The 17735-nt window shown below is 42.7% G+C and overlaps 1 protein-coding gene across 3 annotated transcripts in view; it reads right to left on the minus strand.

Annotated features, from left to right (window-relative positions):
* The window catches only part of LOC147302278 (vang-like protein 1), a 64976-nt gene that overhangs the window by 32252 nt on the left and 14989 nt on the right, over nt 1–17735 (minus strand). For 2 of the 3 annotated variants that reach the window (XM_086282336.1, XM_086282338.1), the window contains exon 2: nt 5993–6271. In XM_086282336.1, the coding sequence (XP_086138462.1) occupies nt 5993–6063 (71 nt within the window). In that variant the 5' untranslated portion in view covers nt 6064–6271. Of the gene's footprint in view, nt 1–5354; nt 5597–5992; nt 6272–17735 lie in introns of those variants that run through there. The other variant, XM_086282337.1, reaches the window with a different exon arrangement.

Raw genomic sequence — 17735 nt, forward strand, 5'->3', positions numbered from 1 at the left:
ACAGAACAAGAAAAAATCAAATTAACAATATATTTTCTTGATATTTAAAATCAAGATTCCACTCCTCCTTATCAACTCCATGTCCTTTTCCTATGTCTCCATGTCTCCAATTAGCCTTTCTGTGACTTCTTGGCCTTGGAGAAAAAGTAATGCAAATTAATAATGCAATGTGATGTAAGGAGCTCTCTGTTTGGTTAGAGAGATGATGATGAAGATGGCTGACCGGGTTTTTCTAGGTTGCTGCTTGTGTCAATAGCTCTGCCTTGACATTAACTGAAGAGAGCCCCGATCTTGAAGTGTGCACTTTGTGGAATCACCTGACCATCTGCTGAAGGTAACACGCAGATGTGGCTAAGACTAGCATCGCTGCATGTAGCCATACTCTTTAAGACTCATGTTAGCTTGGAAAAAGATTACATCCCATCAGTACTAGTGGGCTGCCATTTTTAGTAAGCTAATCTGCTCCTTTTAAATGAAGCCTGAATCAGCTAGCACAGTTAAAACAATAGCTATAACCTACAGCCTTTAATAATAATTAATTATGGAAACACTGTCTGTAAACAGTCTCAGGAGTCCACCTGTTACCACATAACCTTCTGATACCTACGATTTAAAATAATTGAAAAAGAGTGATTACAATGATACCGATCAGTCCATCATTCCCTGTATTATTGTTGTCTGAAGCTAGACTATATGTGAGACTACATGCGCAGTTTTATTTTTTACATGACAGCCATCTTTATGAATGCAGTTTGTAAAATCCCACAACACATTTATACACACATATATTCATGTATTTAAAATTGCTCTTATTATATATTAAATTGTCAAATAATTAATTGTTTTTTTAATATCTAATAAGTAAAATACATTAAACATTCATTTGTAACTGATTTGACTAATAAATAAATAAATTTATGACATAAGCAATTATTAATTCATGAATGCTTTATTTCAAATGTGTGTTACTCTATGGTAAATCAGACTGACTTGGAATTCTCAGTTTTCAGTTTACATCTGTCTCTTTACAGTTTCCTTTGAGCTTCACTGCAGTTTGGAGAATAAATGGTGATAGTTTGCAAATAAGTTGGTGTCTTCCATGCAAATTACAGGAAACTGTGGTTTCTAAAGCAAGGAGCTTTTTGGTGCAACTGATTTTCACCTAATGACAGCCAGCAACCTCCAGAAACCACTCGCCAGCCGGTTGGGATTACATATGTTTTCTAGCAACCAGAAAAATTGAACTTTCGAGTTGTGACAAACTGAAACTAAATTTGTCGCCAAATGCAGTGATCTGATTGGTCAGATCTGTTTATTCAGATTCTAGAAATTGGGGGGGGGGGGGGAGAATCATCTTCAGTTTAAAAAAAAAAAAGCAAAAACAACCCTGACCCTCAACTGCTTGGAAAAGACAGACGATGCATAAATAATAAGATAAAAGATAATGTCAGTTAAACCCCAGAAACTGAACAAAAAGCAATTAAGAATGCAATAAAATATGCAATTTGCAAAGTAACACAGAGGCGAGCAAGCCTGCGGACAGCCCAGCAAGTGGTTTCGCAGACTGGCCTACCAATCTGTGTACCAGCCTCTCCCCTCTTCCAGCACATTTTCTCATTCCCCCTTCAGCAACATCCTGGGATTACTGCACTGTATGGATACCTCCTCCCCCTTTGTCTCTCTTACCACATCCTCTTCCTGCCTCATTAGCATGCAGCTGGCTCACTGATATTCCAAAATTGTGCTGCTATGATTTGATTAATGGGATTTGACTTGCAGCGTGTATCCCTGAAATGGGTGTGGCTTTTTGGAAAACTGACAATGGATGAGGCAGAGTCCTGCCAGTTTGTCTCTGGAAGCAGTATTTCCCTCCAACACCTGAGGACGAGTGTGTTCTCCACCTCACACAGAGGCTAGTGAAAAAGTACAGCCAACTAGGGTGGCATGCCAAACTGTCTGTGGACCAATTTGTCCTCTCTTTGGCTGGCAGAGTAACCCACACACCTGTGCGGCACAGAGCTTTGTGTCAACACAGCAATCTGAGCCAAAGCACTAGTGTCCAGATCAGCCACCACCAACAGCGACAATGGTGACACAAGTCCAAACCAGCACATCACACACTGAGCTAGCAGTGGTGTGAGCAAACAATCACCACTCTGTCTTACGTGAACTTGGATTTTCATTCAAACTGACACACAAGTCCCAGAAACTTCATTTCCAAAGAACTAATGATGACCAAAATCCCCATGGGAAACAAGGTTTTCCAGCTAATTGTGACCGCAACTGGTCATGGTTTGTAGCTGCCCCTACCTCCTTCCTGAAATCTTTCAGGAAGTTTTTCCATTCCACAATCACCGAGCGCTTGTTTATAGGAATCATCTAATTGTAAGAGTTCTCTCTCTCTCTAATACTGTACAGTCTTTATCTTACATGAATCACCTTGAGGCAGTTGTTGTGAACTGATACCATATAAATACTTGATCTGATGTTTTCACAGCAGCTTAAAAGGTCAAGAAAGCCTCGGAAAAACGTTTACGGGCATATCCATAGTCTCAAATTCCCTTTGAACATGTCTTAGTTGGGAAATAAAGCCCAGACTTTGAGGTCAGTTTATTGGGGGTCAAACAACCCAAACAAAACAGTGAGAAAGGATGAACATTGATGCCTTTCTCAATCCTGATTGCAGGTGTGATTCTTTAGCAAACTCTTGTTAATTCCTTATGAGAGGGGGGGAAATATAAGGTATTCAGCATCTGAATCTACACCTATTTATTATCTGTGAGTTTTAACACAGTGTAAAAACAGAGCAAAAGTCTGTCTGCTGAAATCTCTCTTTTTTTTTTTAGTTCTCAGCTATAAAAAAAGACAGTACATGGTGCTCAGATCAACATATTGTTGCCTAGACACGCCTGAATTCATTAAGCTTCTTGGTAGCTATATTACTTAACCATAAGCTTACCATTAGATGATTCTGAAGATTGTTGGCCTCCTGTTTAATCGACAAGGTAATGAGTCACAAGAAGCCTCTGCTGTGCTGTCTAAACCTGAGCTGAATGGGCACTAAGTGAGATAAGTCTTTGTGTTTCTCTGATCCAATCTTAACCTTCCAGTTGAAACAAAAAGTAAACCGCTCTGCTTTAAGAATAATATCATGCAGGAACCTTTGAATGGTATTAAAACTATGACTTAATATTAGTTGAAGTGACTCTGTCCTGTGTGAATACTGGGTGCTGCTCTGTAATTGGAGTTACAGCAAAAGAACCAATCAAAAGAACCAATTTTACACATGAACAGCTGCTAATATGTGATTTGCAAGTCTATAGTCATTTAAATGCTTAAAATTGAATAAGTGAAGGAGCCTAGCTCTGGAGAAGTTCTGAGAGCAAAACTGAAGAAAGTTAAATTAGCTCTGCATCAAAACTCCACGCTCTGAAAGTATGAGAGGAGAAGCTCTTTAGGGCAGCTGCAATTATTATATTTGCAGGTAAAAACACAAATTGTTAGGATTTACTTAGAAGCAGTCTATTTTGAGTAGCAATTATTATGGATTGCACCTGTTGGAAAAATGGTGATTCAAGTACTGCAATCTACAAACACGTTCAATTCATCTCAGTTTAGTTTTATTTATATAGCCCCAAATCACAAGTTACATTGCAAGGTAAAGTCCCAACAATAATACAGAGCAAACCCCAACAAACAAGCACTTTGGCAACAGCGGGAAGGAAAAACTCCCTTTTAACAGGAAGAAATCGCGGGCAGAACCAGGCTCAGGGAGAGGCGGGGCCATCTGCTGCAACCGGTTGGGGAGAGAGAAGCAAAGCAAAGCTTTGGATAGCTAAACCTGTGCATGTGCATAATTTGGTTGTTTCACTGCTAATGTCATGCTCTAAATACAGAAATACACTAATTAACTAAAAGCAAGTAAGAAATTGGTGTCTTCAGCATGTTTTTGTGCCAAAAACATGGCAACAGCAGATCTGCAGACAGATCTGCTGCTGCAATTATTGGAGGGACAGGGGAATGTATTGTTGACAACACCAATAGAAGATGTCTTGCAACAGGAAGGGGTAAAAAGCCAGCAATGAGGGCGATCATGGCTCAAGAGTTGGGAGTTCGCCTTGTAATCGGAAGGTTGCCGGTTCGAGCCCCGGCTCAGACAGTCTCGGTCGTTGTGTCCTTGGGCAAGACACTTCACCTGCCGCCTACTGGTGTTGGCCAGAAGGGCAGATGGCGCGATATGGCAGCCTTGCTTCTGTCAGTCTGTCCCAGGGCAGCTGTGGCTACAACTGTAGCTTGCTTCCACCAGTGTATGAATGGGTGGATGACTGGGTGTGTAAAGCGCTTTGGGGTCCCTAGGCGGGACTAGCTATACAAATACAGGCCATTTACCATTTACCAATGAGGGGGGAAAAAACTCCAAAAATCCTGCAACTTCTGTTACTCAGACTCTAAGCAAATCCCATTCTTCTATCATGTCCTAGCAAATTACACACATGTACCCATATATAAGGATATTGTTCTTATCTGTTATTTCTATGGTTGTATGCACACAAGTAGTGAGCCCACTCCCACATGCTTGCATCTGTTCCTGGCATCAGGGTAATTAGATGACAGCGATCCGAAGCAGCTTCACGCATGGCACCCCTTGGTGTAAAAAGATTACCTTCCCGCGAGAACAGCAAGGGGTTTCAAAGGCAACAATTTAGTTTTTTCTACATTAAATTAGAGGCCAGCTGGTGGCTTTGGCACAGTCACGGTAGGACCGGAGGAGCAGGGAGCGGAATGGCGCCTGGCAGGGATGCCCATATGTCTCTTTCCAATTTGCTGTCACTCACTTGAAAGAGTGCAGCAAAAGAAATAGGAGAACACAGGTCTCCACCACTTTCCTAAGCACTGACCTCTCCCCACTGTCTTTGATTCCATGCTAAGTGAGAGCACTTTTGCTCAGTTTAACTTTGAGCTACAAGGACACATTGGTGCCCTGGGGAATGCAGACGACCAGGGAGCGAGTGATATCCCTGCGCTTTCTCATCCTCAAAGAGCAGCATTGACTACATTTAAAAAATGGGAGGAGAAAAGGGAAGAAGGGTGATCACAGAGAGCGGGGGCAGCTGCTGCCTTCATATCACGATTGGCCACATGGGAGCAAAATGTTTAATGATGAGGAGAATGAAAGGAAAGAGATAAGGAGGGCAGGGCTGAGGGGGGTGCAGTGTGAAGAGGACAGAGGCAGAAAGTTGCAGACAGCATGACAAATCCCTTAAACAGCAACAGGTGGCAGCTAGAGTGGGAAAGGCAGGCACAAGTACTCCAAAAGATATATGGCAAACAAGCTGGAGGGGACTGTCATTGACCTGGGAGGGGCTGTTATGGAACAGGATCCTGTTCTCCAGTTCTCTACTCTCATCTCCTCTCTGAGTCTCAATGTATCCGCTGAGCCAGTCAGTCAGGCCTCTTCAGCACCTGTCTCCTGCTGCCTTCCTGAGGCCTGTCAACCACAGTCATTTGGCTGCTGACAGACTAATGCGCCTCCAGGAGCTGTGGGCTCCACACATGTTTGGCCAGAGGGACAGACACAGATACACAAAAGGTGACACTACGGAGGTGGACAAAGACACAGAACAGGACAGGAAAACAAATGCTCAGAGTCAGAAAGAAAATCACAAAAGGAAAGTACAACAGATCCACTGATTTACTGAGCCCCCAGAGGCTCCAACAGGGACAAAGTAGTAATACCGTCCTCTCCAAGACATCTGTAAAAATCCTTGCTTCTTCTATCCATCTCCTAAAAACTGATTTTGCTGTTAACATCTACTACATCTATATCTACTAACCAACCAGTAGTAATCGTATCACATCCACTATCACTTCAACTTCACATAATAGGCACCAGCTCAGGCATGTTTTACTGAGGGAAATCCTGCAGCCCACACCAACACTTCACGTAAACCAGAGTCAGGAAAAACCGTAATAACCAACTGGCAGGACTTACCCATGTCTGTGGGATCCCCGGGAGCGCCCCGAGTAGTAGGAATATCCCGAGTAGGTGGACTCTGTATCCATGGTGATGCAGTCCTGCTGAGATAGCTGGGCTCAGGGCAACACAGAGCCTGCTCTACTCAACCGCCAGCAGAACGAAGCAGAACCTGGTGTGCTGTCTTGTCGAGCTAGAGGTGATCGATTAGATCGCTCAGGAGGATGACAGAGGTGTCAGCTGTCAGCAGTCAGGCTTGAAAGCGACCCTGGGGGCGCCCGGTAAGGAAACATTAACCTGCAGAGTGGAAGGAGGGGACAGGGGGAGACAGGAAAATTTAAATTCAAAATGTTAAGTCTCTGGAAAACCTGTCCACATCTATTGGCGATAGAGACGAAAACCCAAATCAAGCATTCAAGTCACAAGCTTTTTCGCCACATCTATTTTCCTCTAGTGCATAAATGCTCAGCGTGCCGACGTTTATCTGCAGCTGCATGACAATCACTGCCTCCTAGCTCCAAACCTGCACAGTGACAACACTTCCCATAAAAGGCAGTTCCCAAGAGGTTACACTTCAACTGAGCATTCCAGATAAAAGAAACGCCGCTATCCCGAAACAGCAATTTGCTCCTATTCCCATTAGACTGGCGACTGTTGTTCTGAAGCAGCCTTAAGTCTGTGACACACAGTAAACAATTTATGCCCGGCACTGACAAGCTCCGTGATGAATACAGAAAGAGTGCCATAGAGATAAGGCTTATTTTCGAAGGAGACGTCAAAATGAGAATGAGGTGTTGCCAGTTTGGAAGTGAGTCTCAAAGAGCTGTGATAGCACAGGAAATTCACACAAACAGCAGTTTCACCTACATGTCTGTAGATATCTGTAAAATCCTGGCTTGAGAAAAACTGTCAAAAATACTGGTGGCCTCCAGTGCTACCCCTTAGCCTTTTAAGTTAACTCCTACAGGACTTGCTTAATGAGTTACCTCATTTACAAGAAAACCTGACCACCTTGAGGTCGAGGTCACTGAGAACTCTGAGATTTGGAGTCTCATATATGGATCCTGGATTCATATGCAAGACCCCCTTTGTCCTGGTATTTCCTCTGCTTCAATAGCTGGATGCTACAAACACAAATTCGGCTCCTGTTACAATTGTGTCAACCCAGGATTAGACTATTAGGAAGTGAACTCAGGCCCTTGCAGCCTTATAGTATATGCCTCACCAGCTCAACCAAGTGCCCTCAGTGTGGATTTAATAATAAATATAAAGTACAATTATAATTTATCCTGCTTGAACTAGATTGCACAGGCATACCTAATGAAGAAGTCAACAAGTGTGGCTTTAACTAGTAGGAATGCATGGGAAAGGTTGTAGGGTGGTAATGGGTTGTGTTGTGGTAATGGGGATTATCCTGATATAATATAAAAAAAAGAAAATGGTCAAACAATAGCAATGGAATTTTTTTTTTGAAACTGTGAAACTGAAACTGAAAAGTGTCTCATCTGGAAAAGGGTCCAGTAGAGATTAACAGATGGGCTGGTTCTGCTTCTGCAGTGATGCAGGATGCAGACACTGTATTGGTCTGTAATGGTAATCGTGAATGTGAAAGCAAAGCAGTCGAAGTACATCCATCATGAGCTTTGTTTAGTGACCAAAAGAATGAGAACATGGATACATGCAGCAGACATGAGTTTCCTCCAACGGGTGCCTGGGCTATCTCTAAGGCTCTCCCTTAGAGAAAGGACGAGAAGTTCTGCTAGCCACAAGGGTCTCAGAGTAAAGCTGCTACTCCCCTACATTAAAAGGAGCCAGCTGAGAAAGTTTGGATATATGACTAGCAAGCCTCCTGGATGCCTTCTTTGTGAGGTATTCCAATCATGTCCTACAGGGAAAAGGCCCCAAGTCAGATCCAGGACCTGCTGGAGAGGTGATATTGCTTGGCCCAAGTGTCCCGAGCTGGATGAGGTGGTCAGGGAGAGGGCAGTAAGGTCTCTGCTGACACTGTAACCTGGATTAGTGGTAGAAGATGGATGGATGGATGGATGGGTGGATGTATATACAAACATTGTTCAGGTATATTGATGCCTTTATCCAAAGCCCTCAACAAAACAGTGATTGCATCAATTATAATTCTCAGAATTTCACTGGGTAATCTTCCTCAAGAAGATCACATAGCTCTAAAAATGCTCCAGCACTTTAAAAAAGCAAAATGACAACAAAAAACAATAGATTAAAATCATATACCGGAGCAGGTAGAAGGTTTGAAGGATTCATTACGGGGAATATAAGACGCCTTTTATTGGAATGGTTAGAGTTTGTATTCACAGGTGTGGAGAGTGAGATACATTTGGCTCAGAGTCAGATTAAAAGCACAGTTCTTTTTTTTTTTTTTTGCCTGTCCCGTTTGGATCTTTAGCCATCAGAATTGTTGTCTGAAGGCCAAGAAAGATGCCAAGTGGATTTACTTTATCAAGTGGATCATCATGGCCTTGCCTTATTGGTCCATTTGATTGACCTTTATTATAATTATGTATTTATTTTATTTTCGTTTTTTAAAGACGGGACAGACATGACTGGGGGATAGGACAGTGAGAAAGAATGAAAGAAAGAGAGGGAGAGAAAGAAAAATAGAGGGGAGAAGAGATGGTGAAAAAGGGGGGAAGAAAAAAGAAAGAAAAACAAAACACCTGGATCACCTGTACGGAGATAAAAAACCAGAAGGGAAAACAAACAACAAAGAGCAACATAATAAAAACAACACCATCACAATAAACTAGCTAACAATAGATAACAGTAAATACTTTTGTAATTTCACCTGTTGAGAATGAAAAAAGAAAACAAGCAGAAGAAAACGAGAGCAATAGAATAAACAACATCACGATGATATATGGGAATATAACTGTAAATACTAAATATTAAACATTATTGTGCAGCACATAAGATCGACAGCGCACAGTGTGCTTTGAGGTAGGAGCCAAAAAGGGTGTAGTTTGTGTGTGTGAGCACCCGTGTGTACAACTGTGAGCATGAACGCGCTTGTTTTTAAAAGGTTCCTTCATGTAATGATCTGCTAGAGGGTTTGGGGAGCTACAGCCCCGTCCACCAGGGCATGAAGCAAGTATGGAGGAGATCAAAACTCCAGACATCCAGAGGCCCTCAGAACACAAGAGACCAAGGAAGACCAACAGAGGGGCAGCCGCGCCACTATCCCGGAAAGAGCTGAGGAGAGCCCCAGATGAGGGGTCACTCAGCAGCCGCCGAGCAGAAGCTAGAGGGGCTTGCAGTGACGTGCCCGTGAGCTCTGTCGGCAGCCAGCTGTGCCAGAGTGACCGAGCCCCAGGCCGAGAGGCCAAGGGCACCCCACCCCCGAAGTGGCCCGAGCAAGCCCCAGGCTCCAGGCCCCGATAAGCAGCCACCAAGGGGTGAGCCGGTGTGTACCTAGACGCCCATCCCCGGACACAAAGAACCACCAACGCACCGATGTCTGAGGGCGTCTGCCACTGGTAGGGGAAGTGGTGGGGGAGATAGGCCTCCATACCTTGGAGGACCTGGGATGTCCCCAGAGAGGTGGCATCTGATACCCGACCTGACATATGGACACAGACAAACAGGCACACACAGATACAAACATCCATTCCCACCCTCATCTCTCATATGCAATTACTCAACACTCACCCAACATGGAGACAGACATAGAGAGACACTGTACACACAATCACACTCCCCAAGCGTACTCCAAGCCCCGGGTCTAGGTACCCTTGCCCCTGGAGGGGTAAACTGCACCCAGACCCAGGTGGTGCTACCCTTTTCCCTGGGGTGGGGAGAAGCAGACCGCTCCGATTCCGCAGCAGCAGGGAGGCCCCACATTCCAGACCCCCGCTCCAACAGGCCGCAGAGAACGGGGGTGTGTGAAGACTCCAAACCTCCCTCCGCCCACTCATATATGGTGTTGATGCATGTGTGTTCTAAGGTGCCTTTAAAACCCAGGAGGGTTTGAGAGGTGGGCAACGACGCCAGGGGTGAGGTTGTACACCCTGATGGTCTTTTGGATTGCGTGTAGCGTGCCCACCCCCAAGATCCTATATGTATGTGTTATGAGAGCGTGAGTAATGTGAATGTCTAAGTTGTGAGATAAAATTGAGGCACAAGAAGCCAGAAGGGGACAGAAGGGGGGGATGCCTCCCCTGCACTCTGGTGATACATCTTTACCCCAAGGCCCTGCATGTGTGGGTGATTGTGGTGGAGCAGGAAGAGGGAGGCAGCTGGAGATGGGGAGGGAAGGAAGGGAGGGGCAGGTGACCCCTCCCTGGGGCCAGCTCACCTGCTGACCCCAGTAGGCACCCCCATACTCTGCAACCTGCCAGGGAAAGGGGGCCCAGGCCCATCTGGACTGGGGCCCAGTACAGCAGCGCCGCCCGGCCCCACAGAGCCCGGGACAGCCTACCCAACCCCACCTCAGAGAAAACTGCACCCACCCCGTCATCCACTCATCTTCCAGACTATACAAGACAATAGACGCCCAGGCTGAGATCTTCCTCCACTTCTCCTATATCTCCCCCTCCTGCAGAGTGAGTTCCTGAAGAGAGGAGAGCTCCTGCAAGATGTAATAACCTCCCCCACCAGTTGAAGAGCCCCCCAGGTGGCTCGATGCACCGGCAGCACCCTGCGCCAGGACTGGGCCCCCATACACCCACCCACAACACACCAACCAGGACCCAAGCCCCCGAGGCCCAGCCAGAGCCCCAGCCCAGAGACGGAGCGCCCCCAGAACCTCACGCCCGTCCGGGCCCACCGAAGGGCAGCCAGGCTACCAGGTCAGTAACCCACGTCCGTCAGCACAGACCCTCCCCTAGCCCCGCTGCACGCAGCCACGAGGAAACCGTCACCTAAGAGCCAACAGAGCCCTTAATAGGCCATGACCGCTACCCCGGGTTGAGCCCTCCAAGGAAGATGTTCCTGGGGAACCCCCCGACGCCCTAAGCCTATCTCTACCCCCAACCAATCACAACAGCGAAGGTGGGACTAAACTATGACCCCCCACCCCCACTAGGTGATGGAGCTGATCAAAGGAGCCCAGAGCAATTGATCTGATGTGGTGGCAGAGGCTGTATCAAGACTAATGTAATCTAATAGATAATAGATTTCTATATTGGTTAGAATTAAGATTAGTTTTATTTTTCCAGTTCATGAGGACTGTTTTCTTGGCTATGCATAGGACAGTGAAAACCATATGGGCTATATTCTTTTCTGTAGTGACATTATCTAAGCTGCCCAACAAACACACTAAAGGGGAAGTTGGAATGTTACATTTCAGACACTTTGATAAGTCCTCACATATCTCGCGCCAAAACGTCTGAACTGGTGGACAGAACCAAAGAGCGTGGATATAATTGAGTTGGTTTGGCAGTGTGAGCAGTTGTTGGTAGACGTAAAGCCCATCTTGAACATCCGATGACCTGTACAGTGCACTCTATGTAGTATTTTGTATCGAATTAATTGAAGACTGGGATTTCTAATTAGATGAAAGGTTTTTAAGCAAATCTGAGACCAGAAGTTTTGGTCTAAGTTAACTGATAAATCCGCTTCCCATTTTGCAATAGGAAGTGATATTGATTCATCTGTTTTAGAAAGCATTCTGTATATTTTGGAAAGTAATTTGGGGGTTTTAAGATTAAGAAATTGAACCACACTTGGTGGTGTTTGTAGTTAAACTTGACCTGGTTTAAATTTATTTTTTACTATGGATTTAATTTGTTGATATTCTAAAAATCTTTTCTTGTTGAACCCATATTGTGTAACTAGTCTGTCAAATGAAATAAATTCTGTTCCTTCTGATATATGTTCTAAATATTTGATTCCTTTACTACTCCAATCTGAAAAGTTTATCATATTATTGTTTTGTAATATGTCAGGGTTTTCCAGATAGGTGTACGTTTGCATGGGATTAATGAAGGCTCCATCAATTTTAGAAACTCCCACCATGCTGTCAGAGAAGAGCTGATGTTGACGCTTTTGAAGCATTCATGTCGTTGGATGTTTGAGCTGATAAATGGTAGATCTGAAATCGCTAGATTATTGCAAAGTGCTTGTTCTACATCTAGCCAAGGTTCATCTAAGAAGGTATGTTTTAGCCATCCTGAGATAAACTGAAGCCTGTTGGCTAAGAAGTAGTGCTGAAAGTTAGGTAGTTCTAATCCTCCTTTATCCTTGGTATTTTGTAGTAGGGCTGCTCGATTATGGCAAAAATGATAATCACGATTATTTTCACTGAAATTGAGATCTCGATTATTTGACGATATTTATTTAACCCTTTAAGACCTACCATAGAACCAAGTCTGCCAGAGCTTATATTATGTTTTTACATGTTGTAGTGCCATTTGTGGGAGCATTTCAAGTTGCTATACATCAATACAACTGTTATAGCCCATATTTTCATAATATGTATGTATTAAGTCCATAGTAACTACATTAATTGCAAAAAAGTGCAATAAACTACAAAAGAATTGAAAATCGTTTTTGTTTTTTTTACATATATTTCTATTTGGAGAAATTTAAGAGGTTTATCCCTCAAAACTTTAAATACAAAAAAAGTTGCAAAAAATAGTTTACAACAACAGGAAATTTAGTTTGAGTGTCTTCATAGTTTTATTTTGGATATACAGCAATTTTTATATACTGCAGGAAAAACGAAAAACAATCCTATGATGCAAATTTGCAAAGAAAGCAGCATGTGCATCAAAATAAACTATTTCCAGCAGTGCAATTCAAGTTCTAAGCATCCCAGCAACTATTCAGAAAAGTCAAACATGACTTATAAAAACACCAGTACAGGCTTTTAAGGCCTACAAGTAAAAAACTACATTTTCTGCGAAAATGACGTCACTTCCGGTTTCGGGCAGGAAATGGCGGACATGCGATAGTTAGCGGTGACGTCTGTTTCAATGTGGGAAGTGTTATGAACAGCTGATCGGATCGGCAAAGCGTGTTTCTGGAGTATTATGTTTTTGTTCCTGCAAACGCTTTTTATGCAATTTTTGCAAAGCTATATGTGGAAGGAAACCGTGACTTAGGACAAGCTGATGGCATAAGATTTAAGTTTCATATGCAAAAAAATTATTGCGCTAGCTTACATGGTTCAGGTTCTACAGGGATTTAAAAATAGTTACACAAAACGGAGCATGCTGCTCTGACCGGCTTTAAAGGGTTAACAATAACAATGTATTGAATAATGACTTTAAAAAATAATATAAAACAGTGTGCAAATACTGATAACAGTGCAAATGTTTGCAATATAAGAAATAAATTAAAAATGTAAACATCTATGTTTAGTGAACTTTGCAGTGTTGCTCTGTGGTGCAGCTACGACACCGTAGCAAAGTTTACACACTGTGTCTACTTGATCCACGTCTGACTCCGCGAATCCATAATGTTTCCACACTACTGAAGTTTTTTTTTTTTTTACCTCTTTTCAACCAACAGCAGTCACTCTCCTCTCCAAATAACTTCTGCTTAGCTTTCCAAGCATCCCTCGGGTCCTCTTAATTGTTGTGACGCGTGTTCAAAATGCAGAGAGGTGCGCTCGATTTGCCACACGGAGCAGCGCGAGAGTAAAGCATGAGGGAGGGGCTAATAATCGGCTCAGTCATTTTTAATGATCGTTGAAAGCCCAGATCGTAATCGTGATTAAAATTCGATTAATTGAGCAGCCCTATTTTGTAGTGTTTTTAAGCTTATACGTGGGGGTTTATCTTTCCAAAGGAATTTGGACATGTATGAAGCTAGAGATCTGAACCAATCTTGTGGCGGTTTAGTTGGGATCTTTGAGAATAAATAATTTATTTTTGGTAAGACCATCATTTTTATAGCGGCAACCGCTATAAAAATTGATATGGGTAGACATTTCCACCTAGCCAGATCGGCTTCTACCTTCTTTAAAAGTGGGATATGGTTTAATTTAGTTAGATCTGCAAGCTTGGGAGAAACATTAATACCCAAATATTTTTCCAATTGCAGTGGTGTAGAAGAAAAATTATGGAAGGAGCAATTAATCGGAAGGACTGTAGATTTTGACCAGTTAATTGAGTAATCTGATATTCTTGCAAAAGAGTTTATCAATTCAATCACCCCAGAGATATTGGTTTGTGAGTTTTGGAGAAAAGTAACACATTATCCGCATAAAGGCTGATTTTATGTTTCACGTTCTTGCATTTTATGCTCGTAATTACTGAATTCTGTCTAATTGCTGCTGCTAGTGGTTCAATAAAAATTGCAAACAGTGAAGGGGAGAGTGGGCATCCCTGCCTGGTGCCCCTCAGGAGACAGAAGCTGGAGGATGTTTGGTCATTTGTTTTGACACAAGCTGTTGGGGAATTGTATAATATTTTTAACCAGTTAATGAAAGAGGATCCAAAACCAAATTTGTGTAAAGTTGCAAATAGAAATTTCCAGTTAACTCTGTCAAATGCTTTTTCTGCATCTAAAGAAAATATTGTAGTTTCAAGGTTTTTACTGTATGAGTAGTCTATCAAATTAAGTGATCTACGTGTATTTGTTGATGAGTGCCTACCTTTTATGAAACCAGTTTGGTCAGGATGAATTAAGAGGGGGGTTATTTTCTCCAGTCTCTTTGAGAGAGCTTTGCAGATTATTTTAAGGCCTACATTTATAGGGGATATTGGACGATAGCTTGAGAGATATACAGGGTCTTTGTCTGGTTTTAGCAGGAGATTAATGTTTGCAGAATTCATATTTGATGGAAGTCACAGTTCTGTAGTAAGATGTGAGTCACAGCTTGAGGCGTGCTTGTAAATACATTCACATAATAAAGCAGCAGGACACACACACACACACACACACACACACACACACACACACACACACTACTCCGAGGGAGATGAAATACACAGGTAGCTCAGACTAAATCTAATTTCTGCCTGACTCTGCACACTGAGCCTGTCTGCCTACACCTGACATTAAACAGCTATAAACTCTGTGGAGTGGAGAACAAATATATAGCTTATAGGGCTGGGCCATATTATACCGTTCACGGTAATACCGGTATAATGTTAGGCAACGATAGGAAAATGAAATATCGCGATAGAATGGGAGTAAAACGCGCATGCGCAGTGCCTTTGTTTTCATACGCACATGGCCGATTGTTGAGTGAAACAGATGAACCAGAATTGGTTTGTAAAAATGGTGCAACTTCCGTGATGTGGAACTGGTTTGGTGTTTGTCCGTCAGATACACAACAAAGCACATTTTTTTGCAGAACATGCAAGCGGGCCGTCGTTATTGTCGTATTTGTCGGACTAAGATGCTCTTAAATCTGGGAGTAATCTGGGTCCTAAACTCCGTATGCTTCAGGTCAAACAACACTGCAGCATCACTTAGAGTTAAAAACTGTCTAAATTCTTTCATCTTTAATAAAACGATCAGCATTGCTGCTTTACCAGGTGTAACTATAAAGTTTAACTTCCAGGCATCCATGAAAACAAAAGTTATTACATTTAATGGAGTTAGAAGTTAGCAGGAAGCTAGCGGAAGTTAGCTCGCTAGTTTCGCTAGTTACCTAAGCATGATATTGCATGTTCTGACTGAGAGATTTCTGAAAAAAATCAAACGTACAGCTCTGCTATCACTTCCAACATAAATGAAGACAGGAAACTAAACAGCAGTGACGTTTGTAGGGTTACTGAAGTTGGGCTAGCTGGTATATAATGATGTGCTACGTGATCGCTAGCGACACAGCTATGTTAGCATAACATAAACAGTGAAGCTGGAGGACGAACACTAACACTTTTCCACTTATAAAAGTTAACGTGAAGGTTCTTCATGGTTAGAGACAAATGCAATCGCATGGCAGGATGCTGTAAACGGACCAAACTTCAGTCAGGAGAACAACTGAGATAATCCATCCACAATACGAGGTTAGTCATTAATATACTGCAACAACATGGGAATAGAGCAGCTGCCAGAGAATTCAACATTAATGAATCAATGGTACAGAAGTGGAGGAAGCAAGAAGAATGAGTTTAATAAAGTTTGATTTATCTGACTGCTTTGTTTCGCTTAATGTGCCTTATAATCCTGTGCACCTTATGGTCCGAAAAATACGTACTGCACATTGCAGTTTAATGTTGCAAAGCACCTCTTTTTAACTTCAGTGGATATTATACATGGTTATGCTCAGGATGTGTCAGCCCATTTCTACTGGAAATGCCTTTTGGTTAAACTTTCAGCAAGGAATTTGCATTTGCACTGTTACATTTTTATAAAGCTTTAATGTACATAAAAACCAGCTTCTTGTTTAAGTGAAAATAAATGGAAGGTTGTCTTTTTGCGCTAGTAATGTTGTGGAGTTGTATTTTGTCTCGCATCAATTATATCGTCGGTTATATCGTTATCGCAAATTTTCAAATATATATCGTGATAAATATTTTTGGCCATATCGCCCTGGGCCCTGTGCTTCGTACGTCGCTTACTACATCCAAGATCAAATGAAACATCCAAGACCAAATCATCGCGCTAACTCTGAGCTCGCTATTCCGGTTCCCCAAACACACCTGTTGTTGACGATTAGTATAGCTGGATGAAGTAATGTGAGATCACTGGGTGGCCCAACAGGGGCTACGCATCGATAGTAGAAACATTGATCGGCAACCCTTTGATTGGTCGGCGAAAATGTCGAAGGAGCGCGCTCGGTATTTTTCGGCAGCAGAGCAAGAACTCTTGAGTGAGGGATTTCAGGAGTTTCAGAGTTTAATTAAAACGCAAGGGAGCACTGCAAAGGCTGCAAAAGCAAGGAGAGAGGGCTGGCAGAAAGTTGCTGACAAATCAAACTCGTAAGTAATTCAATAATAACAATAATAATGGAGTGGATTTATATAGCGCTTTTCAAGGCACCCAAAGCGCTTTACAATGCCACTATTCATTCACTCTCACATTCACACACTGGTGGAGGCAGCTACGGTTGTAGCCACAGCTGCCCTGGGGCAGACTGACAGAAGCCAGGCTGCCATATTGCGCCATCGGCCCCTCTGGCCAACACCAGTAGGCGGTAGGGTAGATTTATCATATCACACCATATTATCCAATATTATATTACATTATATTATATTATAATATGTTATATTATATCCCCTTTCACATTAGAGCCACAACAGGACCCACTAGAACATGGGAACAAGTAAAAGTGAAATATAAGAATATTCTACAGAATGGTAATATTTATCACTTATACTGCTTTTCGTCTCTTGGAAAGAGACCCTGAAATAATCTGTTTGTTTGTTTATAACAGCAACCAAGAAAAGGGCAGAGCAAAAAAAGACAGGTGGTGGTCCTGCACCCCCTCGTCAACAAGTTGGTTAAGTGAATAATACCCTCACGGGAAAATCGATATCTCTCTATGAGCACACTGTCGCGCTGAGCTAAAGGATCCTGTCTGTCCCGCAATATACGCTGAATTCTGAGGACTCTCCTTATCAATCTTGCACCTTCCGCAATGGGTTGCTCGCGTAAACGGACAGGATATGACTGCGACAGACTTCCCAAATCCACCTTCGCTTTTATAGCCGTGGTCTCTCATCTTGATTACACGAAGTAATTTACAATTACTACTCTGAAATATGAATTACATCTGTAATAATCACATACATGTAATAGAATGTTAATAGTACATTTCCCTTTTTTAGGGAATGACCTGTATGTATCTGTGTGACATCAATAAAAGGATCAAGTGCTGCATTATCTTTAGTTA

The sequence above is a fragment of the Aulonocara sp. 'chitande type north' Nkhata Bay genome, linkage group LG23, assembly GCF_057382095.1.
Source record: "Aulonocara sp. 'chitande type north' Nkhata Bay isolate Kocher_YH1m ecotype deep benthic linkage group LG23, A_spYH_male_GT1.1, whole genome shotgun sequence".
Taxonomy (NCBI): domain Eukaryota; kingdom Metazoa; phylum Chordata; class Actinopteri; order Cichliformes; family Cichlidae; genus Aulonocara; species Aulonocara sp. 'chitande type north' Nkhata Bay.